Raw genomic sequence first — 25,227 nt, 5'->3', positions numbered from 1 at the left:
TGTCTTAGTGAGGACCCTGATTGGCATAATTAATTCCCTAGCCCCTTACCCTAACCTTAACCTTCCAGACTAAATGCCTAACCTTAACCCTTAACCTAACCTAAACCTAATTCTAACCCTAAAACCAAGTCTTAACCTTCAAACAGCCCATTGAAAAAGTCAAAATCTCCTCACTTTCCAAAAATGTCCTCACTTTGTAGGGTCTCTGTTTAATATGGTCCTCACAAAGACATAAGTACAGGAACACAGACACAGTAGCCGTAAGATAAATCCAGGAGGGAAGGGAGACAGGATGAAGGCCTGGAAATAAAACACACCAGATTTGGTTTGGGTGTAAGAGTCAGATGCTCTGGAGCAGAGAGAGGAAGCAAACTGACACGTTACATGGGCAGGCAGAATAGAGGGAGGCTGGAGAAGGAGGGCTGAGAGATGGACAGGGGTTGTAGAGCAAAGAGACAAGCAAAAGTGGAGCGAGAGCGAACAAGAAAAATACAGAGAGGAGGAGAAAAGGATACGGTGCGGAGGAGAAAAGAATCGATTCGTCACTCTACATTTATTTTCCGTGATCTGCAGGTCAGAGCGCTAACAATGCAGCGCAGACTGAATTCAAAATGTAATGGTTTCTGTTTCAGACGCTTGCCAAATACAGCTTACTCTTCATGTAGCCGCTGATAAGGACGTCTGGAACACGACGGCGTCATTTCTGCAGCAGGTGATGGATGAAGGATGTTTGCAGGGGAGGTTAAAATAAGGTTCAATTACAGCTTCTAATAACAGCCCCGCATAACACATCAGGAGACAATGTGTTACCTTAAAATAATTACATAACACCAGCAGTCACACACATTACACCTGGCTGTCTGGCTGTCTGTGGCGATGACGCAACTGTCCCCTGAGCTGCAGTGTTTTCTCTGAAACCCTCTGTTTTACCTTCAGTGTTTCATATTGTTTTATGAAGCATAACATTTTAGATTATATCTTTCATTCAGCCTGCAAGAACAAAACTTGATATTTCAATTTCAAAAGGTTTGTTATTGTTGTTTGTAACATGTTACCCCCTATTCATAGTTTAGTTAACAGGATTTTATTTTTATGTTAAACTTTATTATATAAGTTCTATAAGTTATTTTGTTAAGATTAGGCTTGAAATCAGTCTTGAAACAAACCTGCGAGCGCAGCAGGAGGCCTCAAGCCTGGTAGCTCACCTGGTAGCACGGGCCCAGCCTGTACTTACTGACTATAACATAAGTTAAATTAATGATCATATGCTAAAAAGCCACTCATAATCTGCCAGGGTTTCATCCTCTTTATGTTTTAAAACGTACTTTACATTTATATGTGTGGAGACAGAATGGATCCGTTTGAAAACAGTCAAGGTAAATCTGATCCTGATACTCTCAGTAGCACTATCAGAGCATCAAAATGTAAAATGTAGATTTTTGGGGGCATTCCAGCAATCAAAGTTTTACGATTTCCATTTAAAAGTTTGAAAGATTTCCGTTTAAAAAAAGATGTATCCCTGTTTCACCTACTCCGCACTTCAGTTCATTGAAACCACAGTTACACAGATGTCTCTTCAGAGGCCTCCGCTCTCTGCCGATACAGTACACACTGTATGCCCAGTAAATGCATACTTGGAGGAGGAGTTGGCTAAATGACAGCTCATTGAACTCCACTAAATCAACACCCAGCACAAAACAGAAACCACACGAATCTTGAACTATCAACCTTACATAAACAAAGCCATCTGTTTACTCCATTATTTACAAAGCAGAGTTTCATTCTATTATGCTACTGTGAATATTTGGTTATAAATCATCTCAGTCCTGCAGAGCATATGTAATACTCTGATACAGTGCGTATAAAACTGTTGTAGTTAATGCAGGTCTGCATATATTATGCATGCTTTTTTCCCAGACTGTAAATAAATCCACAGCTCTGTCTCCTCCAGTCTAATGAAGCCCTGAGACAACCAGAGCACTTTTGTCATATTTGCATGAATTTGATGAAGTATAGTTGCACAAGTAAAAGTGGAAACAAGTGGAGGAAAAAGTTTAAATCTTCTCTTTCTATCAAACCTAAGACACACAGACAGTGTTCCGTTGCTGGATGACACATAAAGAGCAATAACTGATGAAAAAAAAATACATTAACAAGATTATATGCATCCAAATCAGCAGTTTACCAGATGAGGAGGACATCTGTCAAAAAGTAGGAAATGAAACCTGCACTCAGGTTTTTAGTAGAGTAATAGGAGGCAAATCAATGTAATGTAATACCTCACTTCAGGTTGATGACTGAATAAATCAACTGAAAATATGGCATCATTAATTTTACAGCTGCTCTCGCTTTACAACACATGTACATTTTACTAACTATAACTCAGAAATTTAACTGGCTGAAGAGCATAGTAAAGTATCAGAATATTGAACCAGATAACTTTTTTGTAATGTTAAAATGATCTTGATTAGCATAAACAATTTCCTCATTTTATTTCAAACGGTTTTCAGTTTTTCTGTCTTTTCTTCTTTTCACCTGCATGAATCCTCTTGCAGGTGTGACAGTGCTGCAGTTTTCTAGTTTAAATGCCATTTAAAAAAGAAAGTTAAGTGCCGTCATATCCTCAGTAATAAAAAAATCTCTATAATGATCAAAACACAGGATTAGTCTCTCTCCCTTTTTGCACCACTGGAGTGTTTCCTCATTTCTGAATTTGTTTTGGGGGAAACAGACACATTTAATAAAGATACATCAGCACAACACTACTCTGATATGAGTAGAGCTTTCCTAAAAGATTTGTGAAAGACGAGTAGAGTTGAGGAGTCTGCATGTCACAGTCACTGCAGATTAAGGTTTGGTGACACGAGAGGAAAATAAAGACCTGCTGCTGCTCAGAGTGTCCTCGAATCACGACTGTTAACACGGCAATGGCCTCGGGGACATGGACCAATTGGGTGTGGTACTGAGGTGAGTTCACCCATGCGTACAAATATACATATTTACTCACCGTCAACTATACACTCACTTGTACTCTTCCACTTCCTCTCTCGCGCACACATGCACGCACACATGCACGCACACACACACAGCCTGCAGCAGGGCATTGGTGCTGCATAATATCTCAAACAGACATGATAACATCCTGAAATCCGATTGGAGAAAATGATGAGACATGTTGCAGGAACACTGGAGAAAGACGAGGGAGGATTTCAGTTATTCGTCTCTAAAAAGACAATTGAATTCTTCCCGCTGCAGTTGAGGATTCTGCGACAAAACTAGACATGAACTTAACATTTTTCAATATTAGAAAGTAAAACTTGGAGCGATCAACTTTGGAATTTGCCAAAACAGAAGGAGAAATATCTGTAGCTATATATGAGTCGCCCCTATTTCTGCCTGCAAGCCACTATCTTGTCTGAAACACAACACCAGTTACATAATTCATCCTTTAGAGGTTGTTGTAACCATGACTACTGAAATGTGTGCTCCCACTTAAGGTTGTACTCACTACCATCATGTATTTTACATGGGGTAGCCATGGTAACAGGAGCCTTCAAAAGTGGGCAGTGAAATCCAAGGAAGTTCCACGGAGAGGGTCGGATACTGAAAATAGCAAAAAGCCCACGGGGCAAAGGGACCAAACATTTAGAAAGCCTTTGAAACACACTCTTTGACTTCCTTCATACCTACATTCCTGCAACCCCCCTGTGAAAACACCACAGCATAACACCGATGGGCCGGTGGGTGTGTGTGAGCTCCTGCTGAAAATGGCTGATTCGTTGAAACAAAGAACAGATGAACCTCCAGCCATGATACTCAAAGCAACAAAGACAAAAATGAGAAACTATGGAGACACCTTCTTCTCCCTGTTAATAAAACAGTCATGAACATCAGAATGAAACAAGCTCTGATCTCACTCTGCAAAGGGAAATGAATTATGAGCAACTCTAAAATAAAACAAATGGATGAACGCACGCACACAAACACACACACACACACACACACGGCCATTCTTTGGGGAAAGGTCCCTGGAGAAATCACCACACCAATCTGACTTTTGACCTTGTGGCCTCTGGACAGAGGTGGAAGCCATCCTTTATGTTATTGGACAAAGTGAGTCATTACACCACAGGGGACAACGCAGAGACATTATCATCACTTGCATATGTCAAGTGTGTATTGTCTATGTAAAAGTCAATTGAGCCTTTTCTGTACAGCAAGGATTTAAATCAGTGTTACTGTTTTTTACACACACGTGTCATAGCCGGATCTTTTTTCTTTGTGACCACATTGTCCTGCTGCATTTCTCCCCTGGGACATGAATGAGATAATGAGAAGAAATGAGAAGTGAGAGACTTTTAAGGCACAGTTCCTGAAAACAGGCTGTGCAGTGTGAAATTTGGTGCGATTTGGACACTGATACGTTCAATATGAATAAACTTTGAATAAACAGGCGTCCAGCGCTCTGCGGCAGTGGCGGCTGGGAATCATCGACGTAAGTGACGTTGTCAATCAAGACAAAAGAGCGTTGGTGAAAACGGCAATGACAACTGATTCTCCAGTTCTGCTTCTTCTTCCTGAGCAGCTTCAGGATTCTGAGGACTGAGTCCAGCAGCAGGTCTATTTGTGGCTCAATTACTGCAGGTCGCTTCTACAGTTTCAAAAAGAAAACTGCAACCAGTATTATACAGGCCTAGTAAAAAACAGCCCATTCCAAACAGGCAGGTTTAGAACAGGCACTGGTTTCATAAAAGACATGGAAAACTCTCATTCCACATTATGGGACCCTTAATTTCCCCAAACTCTCCTGAGGCTGATCGAAGAATTAGAAGAAGTTCAGACCTCTGCCACATACAGAAGCCAGAGCGTCTCAGCTCTGCTACAAGTCTGCATTGTTTCACTCTTCTCCGATGTCTCAAAATAAAAAGACCTTATTACATTTTAGATTTTAGATCTGGTTGTTGTGACCTAAACTCCTCCTCAGCCATGGCTGAAGTCTATTTTTATGGAAATGCCCAGAGGTCTCCAGAATCAAAGTCCTCTGCTTTGAACACCCACCATCCACCCCGACATCGTCCCTATGACATTATGTGTGGTAGAAAACTGTAACAATTCCATGACTGGAAAAACACTGGAAAAGAAAAAGTAAAATGAGAAGATAAATCAGGGTTTTTGTGTGTTTCAGCCTCTATCGGTTTCACTTAGCATTCCCTCCAAGTCAGGCCAAAATAACTAAGTTAACACCTTAGGATACTATATAAGTAATAAAGTGACATAGACTTATTACATGTATTTTTATAGCTGGCCTCGTGGAAAAATAGTATTAGATAGAGATAATATTGACTTCCTTATCATAAACAAGCTAGAAACAGAGCTGTGGCATGTAAAACTATAAAACCTCACATTCTGAGCCAAGAGTTAAATCTTAACAGTTGCAACCAGTGCTTTGAAATGTGATACTGGGATGTTACAGAAGGCTGGTGGGTGTGTGAGCAAAAATACTCTATATCAGTACATGAAAACGGTCCTCAGGGAAATCTCATTCCTTTTTCTGATGTTTGGCAATGAAGCAAATTCATCAGCGTCTGGCGCAGCTGACAGTCATCTGCACTAACAGAGGAGCGCTGCTGTGACATCATCCTGTCACACTGCCAGCACACGCCCTCAGGAAAGAGCGAAGTGGCTGAATAAGGAGATGGTGGAATGCAAAAAGGAGGAAGGAAAGGAGACAAACAGGCATAACAACATGGCAAAGTCAGAAAATGGCTTTATTAGATGCAATTAAATAAAGCGTGGCAAATAGATTGAGCGAGAAGGCAGAGGTGGAGAGGGAACAGAGGAGAACGTCTCACCGAGGAAGAAAATAAGGGGCCACTGAGGGTAGAGAGGAAACTGATGGGGATGGGGGAGAGGGGGAGGAAGGGGGAAGTGGATGGACGGGTGAGAACATGAGGAATGAGGGTTACCAGCAGGGAAGTGCGTCTCCATAAACATACTGTATCATGGGTCTTGCTGATCATGCGCTGGCCCCAGGAGACCACGAAACACAATACGGGTCCCATGTCCCATGATGGATGAGGCTCAGGCTCCGATGTCAGCCCACTCAGCGCTCCCCACCAACAGGGACAAATCACTCAGCAACCACCCGCCTCAACACGCAGGCTAATACAACTAATGGAGCCGTCGGCAGTATTCGACCGGCATGATGTTCTTTGAATAGACTTCTGCTGCCTTTTCCTCCAGATTTATCCACAGGGAGTGTCAATCCCTGCATTAAGTAAACATGTAGTGAGATAAAAACGCTTTCAAATATGTTAAATTACTTTTGAGAACGCTACCGTTTTTTTTCTTTCTTGTGCTTCTCACTGTCACCTTCTCTGTGACGTCCCCTTCACTTTCCTTTCATGGGCTCCCTTAAATCAGCTCCCTGCCTGTAGCCAAGAGACGAGACCACGGTAGATGGTAAATGAGCTCCAGACTCAGATCTGACAGGGTTTTTAAAAAGATGCCTCGTTTGTGCTGACCTACATCGCTTTTTCTCTCCAATCATCTTTCCTCCCAGGCCAATGCCAGCTCCAGAGGCTGCCGTGGGGACCAGTGGCCGTGCCGGGAGAGTCATTATAGGAGGCTTGACTCACTTTGATTGCTGGCTCAAGTGCACAATTGAAAGAGTCGGATATGCCAGCTGATAAAGGGTGGCAACAACTTCCTGCTTGATTAATACTGTACAGTCCTGCATTGTGCAACTCAGCGAGTGCAGTGTCACATCAGCGCTGCCAAGATTAGAAGTTTGATTCCCACTGAGGCCGCCGGGTGCCAGCGATGTACACGCCCATTGTTTGTATGACAGCCTGCAACAAATGTCGTGTTCTGTTGGACAGTTTAGATTTTGAATCGAAATATATGTTAATACCACACCAGGACCCACAGCAGTGCTTAAATCATGATAAAATACATCAGTATCTGTTAATAACAAGTCATTCTTAATTGTGAATTAACAGGATTATCAAATATGCAGCTTTATGTTTTAGTGGAAACCTTCAGCGTGATCCACTCTTAATTTGAACATCCCATCATTGACAGTCTGTGTGGGCACAACACATTCTTGGCTCGGATTGAATAGAAGCAGTCGGTGATGTTTCAGAAACTGCTTTTTTTTTGCAGCTTCTACGAACTCAACATTGTGAGTGGAGGTTGTCCGGGGCCAGTGAGCTCTTTTGGGTTTATTCATATTCATTTTCCTGTTGCATCAAATCTCCGAGCTCATTAAGATGCAGCTTTGCTATCAAACAACAGCTTTCCGAGATAATAAAAACACAAACAGCTTCGGAGCTTCCATCATAGATATCTGCAGGTGGGTGATTATGTCCAAGCCACCACTGTGACCCTGACTTATAACAATAATCTCCATGTAAGAGGTTAAAGGACCGTTCAAGTTAAACAGACTGAGAAATAATAAAACACAGGCTTTGTCTGGAGAGAACAGATCAGCTAGAAAGAAAATGTGTCCCTCAACGACAATATAATTAACTGTGATCACAACATTGGAGTTTAAGGGGATTTGATCTCTGGGATGTAATAAATACAAGGCAGCTTTTGTAGGCAAGAGTTATAGCTGCAGCAGTATCCCAAATCACAGATTAAACATGAAAGCACTTACACAACACAACACAACACGCTAGCGATATCGAACTCTGCAACTTTGTTCAGCGGCAGTTTCACTGGATCTCCACCACCTCAGCACATGTGAATCAGATGTAATTGAATAAAACTGGCTGTGCAAGTATCTTAGATTTCAAATGAGTGGCAGCAGGTAAAAATAGATCGAGCCTCATGTTACAAGCTTTGATGAGCAGCTCCCTGCATCCGAGTGTACACAGCTACAGTATCTACCTGTATATCACCACAGATCTGCTTTAAACTCATATTCTGTACGAGTACACAAATCAAACATCTTTTTGTTTATGTAATGAGGGATACAACTTCTCTCTTTCATCAGTTTCATCAGTTTCCTTTCTACCCTCATTACGATTCCTGACATAGCCACTGCAATGTAGATGAATTACTGATTAAATCCTAAAAACACAGTAAAGCTGCAGCAATATTTTTATATTAACAATGAATCAAAAGATTCTGCATAATGTCAAATAACTGTGCAGATCTCATTAGAGCTGTTTCGCCTCTTTTATCTCAATGATTGGGTTTTACAGCACACACACTTTGTAGTTTGGTTCAGTCTCGCTGCTCTCACCAACCTTGTCTCCAGAAGCAACTATTCCAACATACATGCTCAAAACCACATTTGACAAACTGGTGAATGCGGTGGATCAGTACAGGAATAAGCTGCTTTCACATGCACTGAACTCCAGATATTTTTCTACAAATTATCCAGAGGGGCCGTACCTTAGAACGCAAATGTCAGTTGTTCCGGAAATTCTCTGGAGTTTTTACTATGGGGGCTGTCTGAGTAAGCCCATGAGCATAAGCATGAGAATGTAGCAGGATAATGTCACCGCAAGAGAGTGAGCATGTTGATCCTCTTTCTAACACACGACAGATAAAAAAAACCAAAAACATTATCTCAAAATGAAAAGTGCCATTCAGCAGAAGACGCAGATAATCTCGACTTGGAAAGACGACAAGATTCGAGAGCTTTTTGGTGATAAGTGCAGTCGACGGTATTGGTATGCTCTAAACAATCACACATGATATCCACAGCAGACTTTATGTGTTATGTCCTGACTCCTGCACGCTCTACACAGATGCCACTTTAAATGAGAAAGACCAGAAAACATCCGGACCCAACTATCTTCTCTAGTTCATGTCTGAAAACGGCTATATTATCCTCAGGAGCTGGTGGAGACCAAAACAGAGCTAAAAAGGAGGTGAATGTTAGACTTACATTATTCAGACACAAACGCAGCACTAAATAAATGCCAAAGTTTATATGCGGTTGTGTTAATAGGCAAATGTTTGCAACATGTTTACCATAAGGATGCAAATGTTATGTTTCCAGTTTGTTGTGCTGCCCCCAAGTGTCCAAAAAGTTTATTGAAACCATTCATTTGAAATGTGAAATATATAAACGCTGTTGAACGGGGACAGGGTGCTACTTGGTATTCTTGTTTACTGTCCATATTTAGAAGGATTGTCTGAACAAATATAGATCTGACCTAATACACAGTGCACACAGCTTTTGTTCTCATCCTATTCTTTCCCCTTTTCTCCAGATTTGGTCTTTGTAGATATTTGTGCTGCGAGCTGTATTTGATTTCATTAATAAACCAAGAGAATCTGAGATCTCTATGGGATGTTCTATTTTTATCTTGTAGCATATTTCTCTAGAAATCTAAGAGCAAAGGTTTCCCACTCCTTCTTCTGTGTCTCTCCCACTGTCTGACAGCATCTTGTCTTGTCACATATATTCTTGCCGGGATCATTCTGTTCCATTGTTCTCAGTCTATTGGGCTCCATGAAAACAGCCGGGAGCAAGGCGGGAGACGAGTACAAGGAGCTTACGGGGTAACTATACAGACAGAGAGATGAGAGAGATGGACAGAAATGATGATGGAGAGCTGTTATTAGGTGAGGAAGGACACTAGACAACTTGGCCCACGCGACCCCTTGGGGTAGAGGCTCACTGGCTGCCTGTGATTAGAGTTGGGTGCCTGACAAAGCTCCACACAGAGAGAGGGAGAGCAGTTGATGGGGGGGGACGAGAGGTAAGCTGGTCCACATCCCCTGACTGAACCCTAGACGTTTTTTTAATTACATTTTAAAAGCATAAAAAAGGATCATAATAGCTGCAAGAACAACATAAAGAAGACAAATTTATTATGTCTTTTTCTTCCAAGAGAGCTATTTTTCATCGACCACAAATTCACAGATGACCTACTTAGAACAGCACACTCTGAGGCAACTGCAGGGAGGTTTTGAGACAATCTTCTATTTTCTTGAAATTTAAAAAAAGAAGCATTTCTGAAAGAATCCTACACAAATGTATGTAGGATTATGTGGGACCAGGTTAATGCTCAGCCCAGCAGTGTCAAAACAGCGGGTTAAACACTTTATCCCTCAGTCAGTCGGACGTTGATAAGAGGGCAGCATGTTTAGTCATTTGTTCACCAGCTGAGAGACTGTGTTCGTCTCTGAAAGCCGCTGTGAGATCACTGGTGGATGAGAGGTTAGCATATTTTAGACAAGTGTTTCATGCGAGGAACTTTACTTCTAAATAATGAGGGTGCCCTTTTTTCTCTGCCTACGACTCAAAGATCAAAGCTCTAGCGAAGAACTGCAGAGGAGCAGATTTACAAAGATCTGGGTGGAGAAGACACGAAATATGGGAGAGAGGGACCGAAAATGTAAAGCTGGAGAGAAAAATTGGAGAAAACATATAATGACAGGAAGAGGAAATCAGACAGAAGGAAAAAAAAATACTGAGAATACTTAGTGTTAATCATAGAACAACAGATTGGTGGAGAGATTGGGAAACTAAACTGATATAACTCTTAGTGTGATGTCATGTCATCTGTATTATGTATTTATTATATATCTTTTAAATAAATAATTACATGAACAGTCGATCACATATGGTGGCAGAGAAGGCTTCAGAACACCAAACTGTTAACTAGTAAGTAGGACAGGGTTGCCCTTTAAAATCTGGCCTCTTGACATCAGTATTCTAATTCTTGGCTACAGCCCTAGTATCAAGTCATTTGATATTAATGTGAGTGAAATATCTTATCACATGTCATCAATAATTATTAATGTCTGAGGAAGAGGTCATTTGTTCAAAAATTGCCAAGAAGTGTATGCAAACAGTGGATGGAGTTAGCTAATGACCTCTTAAATTATACAAGGGTATTCAAACTGCAGCCGGTCCTGTCTGTTTTACCTTTTTGTGATAGTCCTTTAAGTTGAATAAAAAAAATTAAGCTGCTAGCCTATTTTCCCTTCTTTTGTTGGTTGGTCACACACAAAGACATTCTAAAGATGGACAACACTTCCTCCCAGTATCAAGAAATGAAGCCAAAATATCTTGGATACGAACGCAGCCATCTTGCGCATTTGGAGTCTGCACAGTAGTGTTTTGGAGACAGAGTCTCAGTAGCGAGATCCCATCGATACACACGCTCCACATTCACAAGTAAGTCTCAGCTGTCAATCATGACCTTTCACCTCATTTTTAAAGCAACTAATTAAAACCAATCTTACCATTAAAACTGAGCACTTGAACATACAATATCTTTGAGAGAAATGCATTTGACCTGTGTACTTTGACTTTTTATTGTGGTCCAGCCCCCATTAACTAACATGGAGGAGGCTGGGTTTAGGACCTGTACTGCAGCAAGCCACCAGGTGGTGATCGAGACACTTTGGCTTCACTTTTGGGAGCTGCCATGTCGTTCATCTTTATGTACACTCTATGCTCACAGAGATAAACAGCCCCGGCAAGCAGCCACTTGTTTTGTTTTTGCTCCTCACTAATCACACTCCCTCCATTATTCTTCTCTCCGTTTCTCTCGTTACCTCTTTTCTGGTGTGGTTTCATTTTCTTTGCTGTCTGGCGCTTCCTGTAGATCTGGGAGGTTGGCAAAGTCATCCTGTTCAGCCAGCCCGATAGCTAGAGACAGAACAACCATCTTCCCCTCGCTGGACACAAAGACAAACACAACACAGACACCACACAGGTATGTAGACAAATAGGTACACAAATACTCAAGCATACACACAAAAACAACACAACAGAAGGCAGTGACACAAACACAGGCGGCACACATTCATTTCATGTACAAAGAGAGAGGGGGAGAGAGGCGGTAGACTGTTGTGAGGACACTATTTCACTTTAACAAATGCTCAGTCTGTACTTTACATTGCAGCGAATCTCAACCACACCACTGTGCTGTGGAGTGAGAACACAACACAGACTTCATTCATCTAACACTCCAGCAACACTTCAATACATGCATCTCTACTCATCACTCTTTGTTTCTCACAGCTGATTTAACATCACTGAGCATTATCATTTTCCAAACAGGGGAAAACACAGGATTTTGTTGGTTTATTGTGTATTTATTTATATGGAGAAAAAAAACATAAAAGCTTTAAACATTAACCTACATCCGTATATGATTTTGCATTTCATTGTACAATGCATCTTTGTGGCAGTTTTGCTTTCTCGCTCAGTAATAACCGCTGCCGAGAGGTTATATTTACATCTGCATTTTTTGTTAGTTTGCAGGATTATACTAAAATTACTCGGTTTCCACTAAATCTTGTGGAGGGGTGGGGCATGGTCCAGGGAGCAACACACACAATTTGGTCTGGATCTGGATCAGAAGATGGATCCAGGACTTTTGTCTGCAAGATCTCTTTGATTTCTCCCCGAGAATAATTCATGAATCTTGATGACAAAAATCCGACGTGTTTACGGGACTGATATTTATGAGTGTTGTGAATTTAAATGTGGTTTCATAAGGGGACTATTGGGGCTATTCTACTTTCAGTTGTGGCATGAGGACTGGCACTGACCTCTGATGCGCATATTTCAACAATAGCATAATTAAAGATGTTAAAGGTAACCAGCAAGTAAGTGTTAGGGCATTATATTATACGTATTGCAGTTTTGTCTTAGTCTACAGTTACATTCATATATCAGACAACATAATCTGCCATTTCCACAACCAATTATCTCCCTTACACAAATAACTAAAGCACAATCCTCAGCCATCTGACTTTTTTTTCATCATTTATTATCTTAGTAAATTAGACTACATTAGAAGTGAGGAAAAGGATCTGTGCTGTTGTTTTTCTTTTCCATTCTGCAAGGTTGAGAGTGTGCCATTAAAAGCCATCCAATTGAATTAGTACATATTCTTATTCTCAGGCAGGCTTTGGATAATGAGTAGTGCCTATGATTACTTAATGTACTTTATGCTGTACCATTAGCATGAGTGCATGGAGAGACCAATGGCTTTGGTGTCAGTTTATTTGACGAACGCTGAATTAATTCTCTCTTCGGCTACTTAACGCTGACCTGATGTCGCATGGATCATATTAGAATACATGCACCTCTAATATTTATTGTTTCATCGTGTCAAATTAAAATACAAGGGATATTCATCATCTGTGACCCTATTATATATAACCGTTCATAAAAATCCATACGGTGCTTTTGCTCACAATTCATCATCAAATATATGAGGTTAAACAATGCATCAGTAAGGAGTGTGAGCTTTTTCAAGCACTAGGGAGCATTCAATGTCTTATGAGGGTTTTTTTTATCCACTCCAGAAATGGTGGTCATTAAATGTTTTTAAATAAAATGAGCATCATTAGCAGAGAGGTAGAGGATCACTATTGTCTCAATGGCTTTATCATCATACATTATCTGGGTCACAGAAAAGAAAAAGTGTATAAATATATAAGCAAAAGCCTCAAAGAAGGGTATGAATCGTTTGAGAGAGAAAATAAGAGGTAATTGAGATGACATGCAGAAAAAATTTGAAGAAAAAGTGAAGGAAATCCACGAAAATGGAAGAGGCCATGAAAAAAAACCTGCAACAACCAACCTTGAAATTCAAAGTCTCAAAATAACAACCCACATACAAACACATGTTGCACATAATTCTTGCTTCTCATACGTTTTTTCTCTGGCTCTGCTGAGTCCTTTTCCACCTCAGCTTCTAACACTGCACGCTGCTCCAAGGACAACCTTTCTGTATCCTCGTTGCCACAGTAATTTCTCAAAGAGCTATTGCAACCTGATTTTTCCTCTTACATCCTTTAAAACCTAAATATTTCATTATGAAAGGAGGTTTTGCTTGGTTTTTCACTTTTATTTTGCCGTGACTGGAAAGTCAGTTTCACAAGGTGATGAGAGGTGGATCCTAATCTAATGTATCACAGAGATTGTTATAAACTTGCAATATGAAACAGTAATCTAAATTGAATGTGAAAAATTAAATCCATCTATCCTGATGACTAATTGGGCACAAACATGAACAAACTTCCATTGGATTAAAAGGTTAAAATTAATTTTTGTCATCTGTTTATTAAAGCATGGTATTTCTAAGTTTCATCCATTTCTCCTTCATTACTCTATGTCATACAACTGACCAAAATAGTTCTGACCCATAGCAACTGCAAGACTTCAGTTTCAAGGAGTGGCAGTACTGTTGCTAGTTAAATAGAAGAAATAAGTCAAACAACAATCATAGCAATCATGACTTCCATAAAGGGTTAGTAGCATGCAGCTGTCAAAATTTGCTCTATAATATATAATAAGCTACAATTTTTTCAGGTATGGAATTGGGGATCGTATTGACTGATACGCAAAGTCCATATATCGTAGTCAGTATCTGGAAGGGAAAAATTGTATCTGCACATTTCCTCTATTTCCCCAGCCTGCATGTTATTTCTGTAGTGCTGAACAAAATCAAAAAACAAGCTGAACACGTTAGCTCTTTAGCGAAAGTGACCCACAGGGGACGTGTAAACACCACCAACATGAGGCTCATCGATCAGGTGAATGGATTTGTATCTTAGAGATGGAGGTCGCTGAAATCATTACCCTACATCAGCTCTGTTCGTTTGAAATATACAGTGTGGTGGCTCAGTAGCCATGTGGTGTAACACGTGGAAGGTAGAACTGCTGCATTTGGTTGTTCATACCCCATTGATCTGATTTCAAATGCACAATATCCCCCCTGCCCACAGTGTCGGCCCCTCCAGGGTCCACAACTGACGTGTTTGGTCCTGTGAGATTCACGAGAACAGTTGACAATGGGTGATGCCACCTCCATATATATATATACATGTGCCCAGCCTTCTTTGAATGGTGATTCACATAGGCAGCGATGTCACTGGCCTCGAGACACTATTAAAGGGGAAGACGTGCAAAAAGTACAGGAGCGTATAGCTGTGTGTGGGTGTGTGTGAGTGTCTGTGCTCATGGTCAGGAGGGAAATGGGCGTTTACGTGAGGCTGCTTTGTAGAGCACATAATCTGTAATCTATCATTCAAGTCAAATGGAGGAAGAGAGCTCTCTGTGCTCTGTACCTCAAACAATCTGTTCACTACTGAATGAATCCGAAAACAACTATGATGACCTTGGTAACTGTCGGGTGAAAGAACATTTCTTTTGAACCATGGTGGGTAAGGTTTAAGGTGTTTCATTTTTGTAATATTTATCAGTCTATAATGGAAAAACTAAATTATCAAGAGAGTTTCAAAGAACAATTTTGAGGGAATTGAACTACACAAGAACAATGTCATACCACTTTGTATTTTCACTTCACAACATAAAATGTCACAGTTTAGTCACCAGTAACTTTAAATCAGAGCTGTGGACTCTATCTGATGACTTAAGACTCGACAAAATGCAAAAAGTCTTGCAACTTCACTTAGGCATTTACACCGATGCCTTGTGACTTGACTTGGACACAAGCCTGTTGTCTCAAAAATAATAAAAAACCTTACATCAATCATAAAGATTGAAATGGACCAAAAAAATGTGTAAAGAATTGTTTCCTGAATCAGAAAATGTTCACACCAGTCATTATATTAGCAAGTCAACACTCATTCCTCACAATCCCCACATCCACGACAATGTTATTAAGTGGGAAAGAATATAGCAAAGATAATATCATTCGCATACAAAAACTATGAGGTGCTCACCAAAAAACAAATCACAGTACATGTGGTTGTAAAATACAGACTAAAAACAGAACATCCAAATTTGTTCAATATTTGAACGGTGAGCCGAGGATAATATTAAAATACTCAGGGAGCTAATGCTTAGCTAACCTTAGCTAACGTTGCACAAAAATAACTTGTTTAAAAAGACAAGTATGTTGCGGAATCCCTCTCAACTCGTACACATGGCTGCACACTTGCTATAGCTAATGTTACCGCAGCAAAATAAAAACGCAACGCAATGTTAGCATAAACTCCCTTAGATGAAAATCACTTCTTTCTGTTGAATTAGCGTACAAGCCAGTTGATGGGCTTTGAACTTGGCACAGTCAGTGTGTAAAAGATGTATGTACAGCGTATGTACAATGTATGTACAATCAGAATTGTCTAATGTTAGCTTGCTGTGTCTTATCATTGGATAGCTACCATTAGCCTGACGTTACTGTAGTTCTTAAAAGATTGACATTACAGTGACAACAATGTAATAAAGAGTAGTTTTATCCATGTGAGTATATAAAGCGAACACCCAAACTACAGCACAGCCTCCAAAATGGCAACTGAGCTGAATCAACACCTCTTAAAAACTGTTTCATACAAAAATGAGAGTAGGCTTTAGTGCAGGAATGTTTGCATGCAGCAGGTTGGCAAGTGAGCTGTGTCGACCCTAGAAACCTCAAAATAAAGTCCGCAATGCAACATACATTGTCCATATGTATTTCAGACTTTACGATATAAAAGTACCAGTCACTACAGTTTGGTCTGTCATCTGTCAAGCTTCATTTTCATTTCACAGAGTAGAAAACGTCATGACACTTACAAGAACGACTTGACGTCCAGCCCTCTGTTCCGGATCTGCTCCATCATGTGATCCCAGCTGCCTGGATTGGACCTTGACCGGCCTGCCCCTCCTCCTCCTCTGTGCCGGGAGGCTCCAGCCGGACTCCCCCGGACCCCCCGCGGGCCCCCACGGTGGCCTCCGCCGCCTGGGCCCGTGTGAAGCTGGCCCAGGCTCTGTGATGTGACTGGGGGGTCGTTGGGACCCGGAGGGGGGTGGTGAGTGAGGGGCTGTTGGAGGCTCTGCTGCCGGACGAGGGGCCGAGGCCGTGCCACGGCCGAGGATGGGATGTGCTCCAAGGTGGACGCAGATGAGAGGGAGGCATCCCCGAAACTGAGCAGACACATGGGAGCAACGGACAAAGAGGTGGACACAACAAGGCAGAAATCAGAGTTAGAGATAACCTGAGTGATACGGGACAGGGCAGGAGGTTTAGCAAGCATTTAGAAAGAATGAAAGTATGAAAAACTTGGTCACACATGACAATATTGATATTGAAAAATGGCAAGAAAGAAAAGCTTAAAAGGTGTGAAAATAGTGTTTGCATCCAAAACAAACAAAGTGAAAGTGAAAGAAAGAATAGAAAGAAGAACAGAGTTGTCAAAAAGCTCTAGATAACTGTGGAACATCTGTTTGAAAGCAATTGTTTAGGATTTGGAGATTATGCCAGGTTATGAGTATATGGATGGGCAAGCGTGTAATGTGTAAACAATCAATTATTCTTTCAAACAGCAGTAAAACCAAACCTGAAGCTGAGGTTAAGCATCGCTATGGCTTCATTTTAATCTGCTCTAGATTGTTTCTGTACGTGACTTCTCTTCCTAATTAGCCCTGACCTACTTCTACCTTCTTGCCTTGTTGCCTTTTACGTCCACCAGTCCGTCTCCAAGGTCCTATCTGCTCCTGCTGTTTTCCCCTCGCCGCTCTCCCCTCTACCTTTGTGCTTCTGAGCTCCGCTGCTCTCCATCACTTCTGTCCATCTCCTCTGTCCATTCATCTTTTCTTCACCCTCGGCCCTCCCATCAATCTATCTCCACACCACCTCAAATCACTGTTCTGTAAGTCTGCTCCCTAATTACCGGTCTGCTACTCTTACAATCATGTAATAGTGCTTCACCCCTTATCCTCCCCTCAATCACTGGCCTGCCTGATGACTGTAAGCTTGTGCTGAACAGCTCTGTCTGGAGCTAATGCTGTGAGGGAGGATTTACTGCCGGGGGCCTGAGTTGTGTTCGCAGCTCTCCTCAATATTAACTTGGCTCTAACTCTGCTGGAGAGCGAGGAGACGTGCCCCCTGAGCAGCAGAGTAAAGCTGTAAATAAAAGAAAGCGCTAATATTCATGCACTCATGCAGGCGTTCTCTCATACATGCACACATACTAACAGAGTGCACGCCATTAGCAATCTTTCCTGAGGATAGGCTTTGATGAGAATGTTAACTAAACTCTACAAATAATGTGAAATAACATATTTCTTTTCGTTTTCGTTTCGTTTCAAAGTGTAAAGGTTGCCAATTAAGGTTTCCTTTATATTCTGCATAGACAACAGAAGAGTAGAAGTCCAAGAACTACGATTAGGCTCCTTGTTCATAAAAACTAGAGAAAGTTATATCATGAAATTTACTACCACTAGATGTAGCATGACCATAGAGTGGATACCCAACCCAAGCCCAATTGGGACCTGAGGGGCCAGCCCAGAATTGGACACATTTTTTGAAATGCCATGTGGGTTCAGGTTGGGTCGATCACATTGGCAAGGCAGATTTTTTACACTGCAAATAATTGGTGAAACAAACAATAACCATGTGTATTATGGACAGAGTAACACCAACTGAGTGCAGCTTCCATTAACTGCATTGGGCCCGGGACGGGTTCGGACACAAAAATGTGACCCGAGCCACAGTCCACACCAGCACCAGCATCTCAAGCAGAAAAAAACTGCATGGTTGGCCACACCCCCCCATCTCGCTTTGTGTTCTCAGCTGTGCTGCAGATACAGTTAAATTGGACCCAAAAACAAAACCAGGAGCTCAACTGAATATTGTTATCATGTGTACAGCAGAGCCAACCAAATAAATAATCCAGCCAGGCAGACGGGTTATAACAAGATGTTGTGTCCGTGTCAGAGCCTCCTTGTGAGTAGAGGTCTGTTTTTAAAACTTATTTTTTGGGCAATACTCACCCTGTCAGCCCAGCACTTGATTGATAATTTGATATAAAAATAAGGTATCTGTGGTGATTTCAGTTAAACACTGTGGTGGTCAGGTGACAAGTGTGTTGCAGTGTTTGTTTTTTAAGATGCCGCAGAGTAGAAAGGGGGTGAAAATTAGCCTGTCTGTCAGGTGTCATGTTTACACACTGTCAGTTAATTAAAATACATAAAGCCAATTACACCTATTCATATTTTTACGAATAGGTGTAATAGGTGTGTTACCACTATGTAGTTGGAAGTCTTTAAATGGCAGTCATTTTATATTTGAAATATATTTTTATCTGGGATTTAACTTTAAAATTTAAAAATCATAAGTGTAAGATACAGTATATATGACAATCCTGTCATTAGTATACAAATGCTCTCTTCACCTGCTGTATTATTCCTCTGGTGAAATCTCTTGAGACTTGTGAGCCATGAGCTCTGGTGAGGTGAAATAAAATATATAGAAGTGTAACAACATCATACAAAGAACCAAAATATTCAGTCAGGTATAAATTTAAAGGATAAATAAAAGGTCTGTTGATTCACATAGACATTACACATCAACACAAATACATTACCGTAACTGATATCATAATAAATTCAATACATCTGGCTGGACTCATGGTGGCATGCAGCCAGACATCTGGGAGCCACTTCATGTCCTAATACATTTTGCCGGTCTGTTCAGTGTCATAAATTTGGCAAAGAATTAACGAGTTTCAAAAATTCAAAGGTTCTCCGACCCAGAGTCCTTTTCTCACAGCGATTTCCTCGATAGCTGCATCTAAATGCGTTTTCAGGTACTGTACATCTCTACTGCCGTCTGTATCTACTGTCTGCACAGCCTGGCACCAGTCATTCAGTCATGTGCCCCGAGCGTGAGCTATATTTATATTCTGTTGCCTATGACTGATTAAGAAGCTATGTTCACATGTCTTCTTGCTTGAAAGTCAATTAAAATGACTATAAACCTTGAATGATTTCATAATTAAGGAAAATTGAGAGAGAGAGAGAGAGAGAGAGGGGGGGGGTAAAGACAGAGAGGGGGAGAAGTAAATGGCCCAAAATAGAAACCAATTCCAGAGGAGAAATGGAAATTCAGGCAGATTTGAAACGGGAGCAAAACTGAAGAGTGACAGGAGTGAAGAATAATAAAACAGGAGAACTCAAAATTAAGTTTAAGTTTATATATTCCACTGAATGTCTATAAATAAAGCACATATTGTTAAAAAAAACAACACACTGCATCGTTTACTCAAAATGAAAACTAATTCATTCTCTATGTGTGGAAGCAGTTTATAACGTGTACACTCCAATCAAGAAGAATCTGTTTTGATCCTAACAAAGACACAGTCTTATAAATACAAAGTTGGCTATAACCATGAAAGAATACTAGAGTGACTTTGACTGCGAGCCTCAGGCTAAACTTTTTAATCAATCTATTCAGCTGTATTTTGTTCTGACTTTAATGAATGAACAGTTTATGAATTATGGTACAACAGGCTGATTATCTGGGCCTCAATTTACATACAGTCAGATCATATGTTCATTAGCCTCCCAAAAACATGAAGCTCTCAGCGGCCAAGAATTTGTTTTAGCTTTTCCACATCTTACTCATATGGGACAGATTATATTTGAATAAAGCGCATTTATTGAGTTGATAGTAGCGTCTAGTCTCTGACCTTACATCAGGCTTTTACTGTGGTGAGGTGCTGTTACCATCAGCTTGTGTGATCCCTGTCCTGGGATCAGTTTTCATGATAAGAACTGGTTTAAACTCTCTGGGTTATATCTACATCTGTGTGTGCTACACTAAACTGCTGATTTTGTCAGCTCAACTATAATCACTGCTATTTTCTTTGTGAAAACACTTGACACTTTCACCTTTTCAGGCCGACAACAAATTATTCAAATTACAGAGGCTGAGTGCTGACCATAACTCATTAGAATTGCACTCTGTGATAAACCAAGGACGAGGGGGTCACAAATAGATATTGTCATTTGGGTTAATTGGAAAAAAAATATCACACAATCAAGTTTTAATCTACCTGCATTATGTAAATGAAGGGTCTACTACATATAGCAGAGGTTCTCAAAGTGGGTCCTTCAGGGGATTCGATTCAAAAGAGGAAATGATTTATTTTCACTGTAATTTCCTCCATAGGTAACACACTGTCAGAATGTTTGACTATTTCGGTTCTGAATTTCATGCACGTCCTGCAACAAAACGTCTAAAAGCAAACATCTTGTCACAGTTGGTCACAAAGGGAGACTGAGCCTTTGCTCTTCAGACCCCAACACTTTCAAATTCTCTGCCCACTGAAGTCTTTTTGAAACCTTTTGAACGTTTTATTTATTTTGACTGCTTTGTCGCTTATGTGGTCAGTTTCCTTTGAGTCAACTCCCTGGTTTTAAATTAGTTTTTCTTCTTGGTGTTACTGCTAAGAAAACTGCTATAAAAATGAAGTTTTTATTATTAATATTAGTAGTAGTAGTAATATTATAAGTGGTGGCCCATGGTATAATCTGTTTCAGCATAGAGGTCCTTGACATGCTGAAGTTTGAGAACCACTGTGGTTGTCTTGACAAATCTCGGCAATACTTAATCTAGGTTATTAATTTTTCTTTGGTTATGTCACATAATGTTTATTATCAATTATAGTTGTTTACACTGTCAGCTGATCTCCCTGAATATCATTAAAACCCAACAGAAAGTCTTTGTGATTTGCTACCTGCAGTGAGACAGGCTGTTGTCTAAGCTAATTGCTAAAACAAAGCACCGTCTCAGCTGTTTCCAGATGTTGGTACAAAGCGAGCTTTGGTTCAAATTACACTGCATTCAGCCATGTTGCAGGAAAGGCTGTCTTAGGCATCACCGGCCTAATAAAGATTCTCTCCTGCTGTTTATGCAACAACCCAGTCAGAGATTAAAAGCGGTTACTTCAGATGAATAAACAAGCTATTTTTTGAAGATCTTCTGGGAGCATCTGTTTCTTTTGAAAGTCTCAAAACTGCCACATCCTTGAGTAAATTGCAGCTTGCGGAGGAACATTGTCTGGATGCACTTTGTCGCAGACTGTCCTGACATCAGCTGGTGAATATTTGGCAGCTGACATAAAAGTGTTATTTGTTTATGAGCGAGAAAGTCAAGAGACTTTAGGGGTTACTTATGCATCACAGGTAGTCTCTGCAGACTTCAGCCCTTTTTTTACAGCATCTTCGTCTGCACGTGTCAAAACAACTGAAGCTCCATGTTTTAAGAGCAACATGCAACAGTGCCACTCATGATTTTTTAACAAACCCACACTCTTCCTCGATTTCCACACCATGCTGTAGTTGTGCCCACTGTAGCCCCTCATGCGTGCCCCCTGTCACCATGCGCCACTCACTTGCTAAACCGCAGGCCTCCGGCATGCATGTGGCTCTGGATCGTCTGCCAGGGCCCGGCCTTGCTGCCCCCCGTCACCATGCTTCGAACGCTGTCACTGCGACTGGGCCCCGCCCCAGTCCCAGAGCAAGCACCCCCACTGTCGCTGGCCCCCAGTGAGGGTCCAGCACCGCCCTGCCCACCCTTATCCGCGGCCCCACTGGGAGGAACGGTGGGGTGGATCGTAGACAAAGAAACACGGGACGGACAGACAAGAAGAGAGAACCAAGAGAGGATACAAAGAAGAGAGAGCGAGAGGAAGAGACGAGAGACAGACGTACAGACGTACAGAACCGGAGAGCAAAAGTATCATTAGTAAAGTTCTTCAAACTGGTGAGAAAGACACTTGAGGGAAACATAGTCCAGCCTCAAGTGTCCAGCAGACAACAACAACTTGATGGAATAGTTCCTGACAGTCAGTGAAATAAGCAGTGAAAAGTTCTGAGACTGAGACAAAACACATTTTCCAAAGTACAACAGTCAAGACTGCAAAAAACCAATGTAGGCCCAGAGATGACTTAAGACAGAACGTCGACTTCAGTACAGAGACCTTCCACTGAGTGAGGACAAATCACACAACACACAGCTGCACACCAGGACAACGGCTTCAACAACAATTAGACAGTAAACGTGGGCTGACAGTAAAATGAATGATTTCTCATTGAGATATTTCCTGACTATGTTGCCCACTGTCGTACAACTCTGACAAATGATTATTCTGTATTCTAATACTCTGCTTTACTCCTTTGGATTTAATCATTTAGTTTGATTCTAATTGTTTTTTAATCTATTTTCCAATGCATTTCCTCCCCTCATGTAAAACACTTCAAATTCCCTCTTAGTTTGAAAGTGATAAACATTTTAAAAAGCCCTCTGCGCCTAAAAGCATAATTATTCCCACAATAACAAGTAACTCTCTCTTATCTGCTATCACATATATCAGAAATGCCGCTATCATCTGCCTATTAAATGCCATTTAAATAATATGTCAAAAGTATAATGCAACACAATCACAACAATCGTTGCTGCTCACTGATTTTACAATAGTTTCAGCGCCACTGCACAGATTGAGAGTAATCGATCTCTCTGTGGTTCTGAAAGAGTTGAGTAAGATGTAATTGGAGAGGATACGACTGAACAGGTTCACGAAATGCCTCAGTGACGTGTGAGATGCATCCAAGTGATGGATCAGAGGTTGATATGAAACAGACATTTTACCATTGTAACACTTAATTGTAGCACTGTACACAAAGGATGGCTCGCACAATTTTTTTGGAGCAGGGCTCAGTGGACTAGACTCGGGGGGGCTATCAGGCAGCCTCCAAGTGCTTACAGGACCATGAGGGATGGTGGGAATAGTGATAATGAATGAGCAGAAAACAATGAGTGAGTGGAGGAAGAGGTGACAGGAATAATAACACAGAGCGACTGGACATTCACATTAAAAACTGTGACAAAAAGAGAGACAGACACCTCCCCATTGAAGGAACAGTTGGACCACAGACTGCAAATAATGATGGAGGACGTCTCTCCACTTCTTACTACTGCATGAAAGTGAAGCCAAAATATCCCGGAGTTGGGTGCTGCCATCTTGGGGGTGGTGATGTCATTTGGAGCCAGAGTCTGCACAGTAGTGATCGTGGTGTGGAGCCAAGTATCAAGGTCCCACTGATACATGTACTTGACCAATGACGAGTCAGTCTCAGCTGTCAATAATGAGGTTAACTAATCAAATAACTAATTAAAAACAATCTTATTGGAAATACGACCACTTAAACACATCGCTGTGATAAAAACTGCCTAGAGGACAGAAACCATTTTTGGAAAACCTTATTTGAGAAGATGAGAAGATGGGGTTCATGACCTATATGCAGCTAGCCACCAGGGGACAATTGTGATGTTTGGCTTCACTTTTTGGGAGCAGTCATTTCGCACATTCTGGTGGAGAGTTGGATGAGAAGATTCACACCAGTATCATGGCTGACTGTTAAATATGAGGATAAAGCCAGTTGCTGCTTAGCTTAGCTTAGCATACTGACTGGAAACGTATCACAACAAATATTTAAAGGTAATCCACCAAGCAACACTTCTTAATCAGCAGGTGGAGTGTTGTTGGCTCGATCTGTATGAAAAACAATCATTTACTGCTGTATGTTGGACTATTTCCTGGCCAGGTGTAGTATCTTTCTGGTGTCTCCATAGTTGCCCGGCTATTGCTCTCAAATAGGAATTCAAAATGTTTGTAAAAATTATTAAACAAATATTAGATATAAGGTGTCAATCAGTGAGTGTAAGGCATAGACTCTATATATAGATGGAGGGCATAACGGTTCCCTAAAAGTAAAGCCAGAGCGTGTCGATCCCCACGAAGCGTGTCAGATCAAACTGAAAAGTCCAAGTAAACTTCAAATAATTTATTCTCAAAGATGGTTTCTGTCGTTCATGTGACACTGATGTGTCCAAGAGCTGTTTGTTGGATACATTTGGTCTTAATTAGTCATTTGATACGATGAAAACAAAGTGAATCTTCATCATTGACAGCACAGACTGGCTCACGATTGATTTATCAAATGTATCAGTGGCACTTGCACGGCTCGATCCCTCGATTGTTACTGCGCAGACTATGGCTGCGTTCATTACTGAATAGTGGGAGAAAGTGGAGACGTGTCATCCCTCTTATATACAGTCATTGGTTTAGAGGTGTGAGTAGGCAGATGTTGACACCTCTGGACCGATCCAGCCTGGCTGTTTTTCCTGTTTCCAGTCTTTATTGTAAACTAACCACCTAACAGAATATTTGATGCAACATACTGTATGGGACTGGTGTTGATCTTCTCATGTAACTCTACACCAGAAAGCTACTGTTATACACAAATTAAACCATACAAATATATATGAAACAATCAGGAAAGCCAACAACAGTCAAACCTGTGTGGAAACCTTAATGACTTGTGTAAGTGTGTATGTTCAAGTCGAGTCTGCTACAATATCCTGAGGAGCAGATGTGAATATTTGGAGTTGAAAGGCTGCATTGTGAGAAGGGGAAGAGGGTTCAGGTGAAACACTGTGATCT

At 41.0% G+C, this 25,227-nt stretch overlaps 1 protein-coding gene across 4 annotated transcripts in view; it reads right to left on the bottom strand.

Moving 5' to 3' along the window:
* syt7b (synaptotagmin VIIb) overlaps window positions 1-25,227 on the bottom strand; it is a 96,704-nt gene that overhangs the window by 13,749 nt on the left and 57,728 nt on the right. For 2 of the 4 annotated variants that reach the window (XM_035164691.2, XM_035164684.1), the window contains exons 5-7: window positions 22,117-22,314; window positions 16,514-16,864; window positions 11,530-11,652 (exon numbers count right to left, since the gene is read on the bottom strand). In XM_035164691.2, coding sequence (XP_035020582.1) covers window positions 11,530-11,652; window positions 16,514-16,864; window positions 22,117-22,314 — 672 coding nt within the window. The remainder of the gene's footprint in view (window positions 1-11,529; window positions 11,653-16,513; window positions 16,865-22,116; window positions 22,315-25,227) is intronic. The other 2 variants (XM_035164700.1, XM_035164717.1) reach the window with 2 other exon arrangements.

The sequence above is a fragment of the Hippoglossus stenolepis genome, chromosome 1 (genome assembly GCF_022539355.2).
Source record: "Hippoglossus stenolepis isolate QCI-W04-F060 chromosome 1, HSTE1.2, whole genome shotgun sequence".
NCBI lineage: Eukaryota > Metazoa > Chordata > Actinopteri > Pleuronectiformes > Pleuronectidae > Hippoglossus > Hippoglossus stenolepis.
Note: the sequence above shows the minus strand (reverse complement) of the source record. Positions and strands in the feature narration are given on the sequence as shown.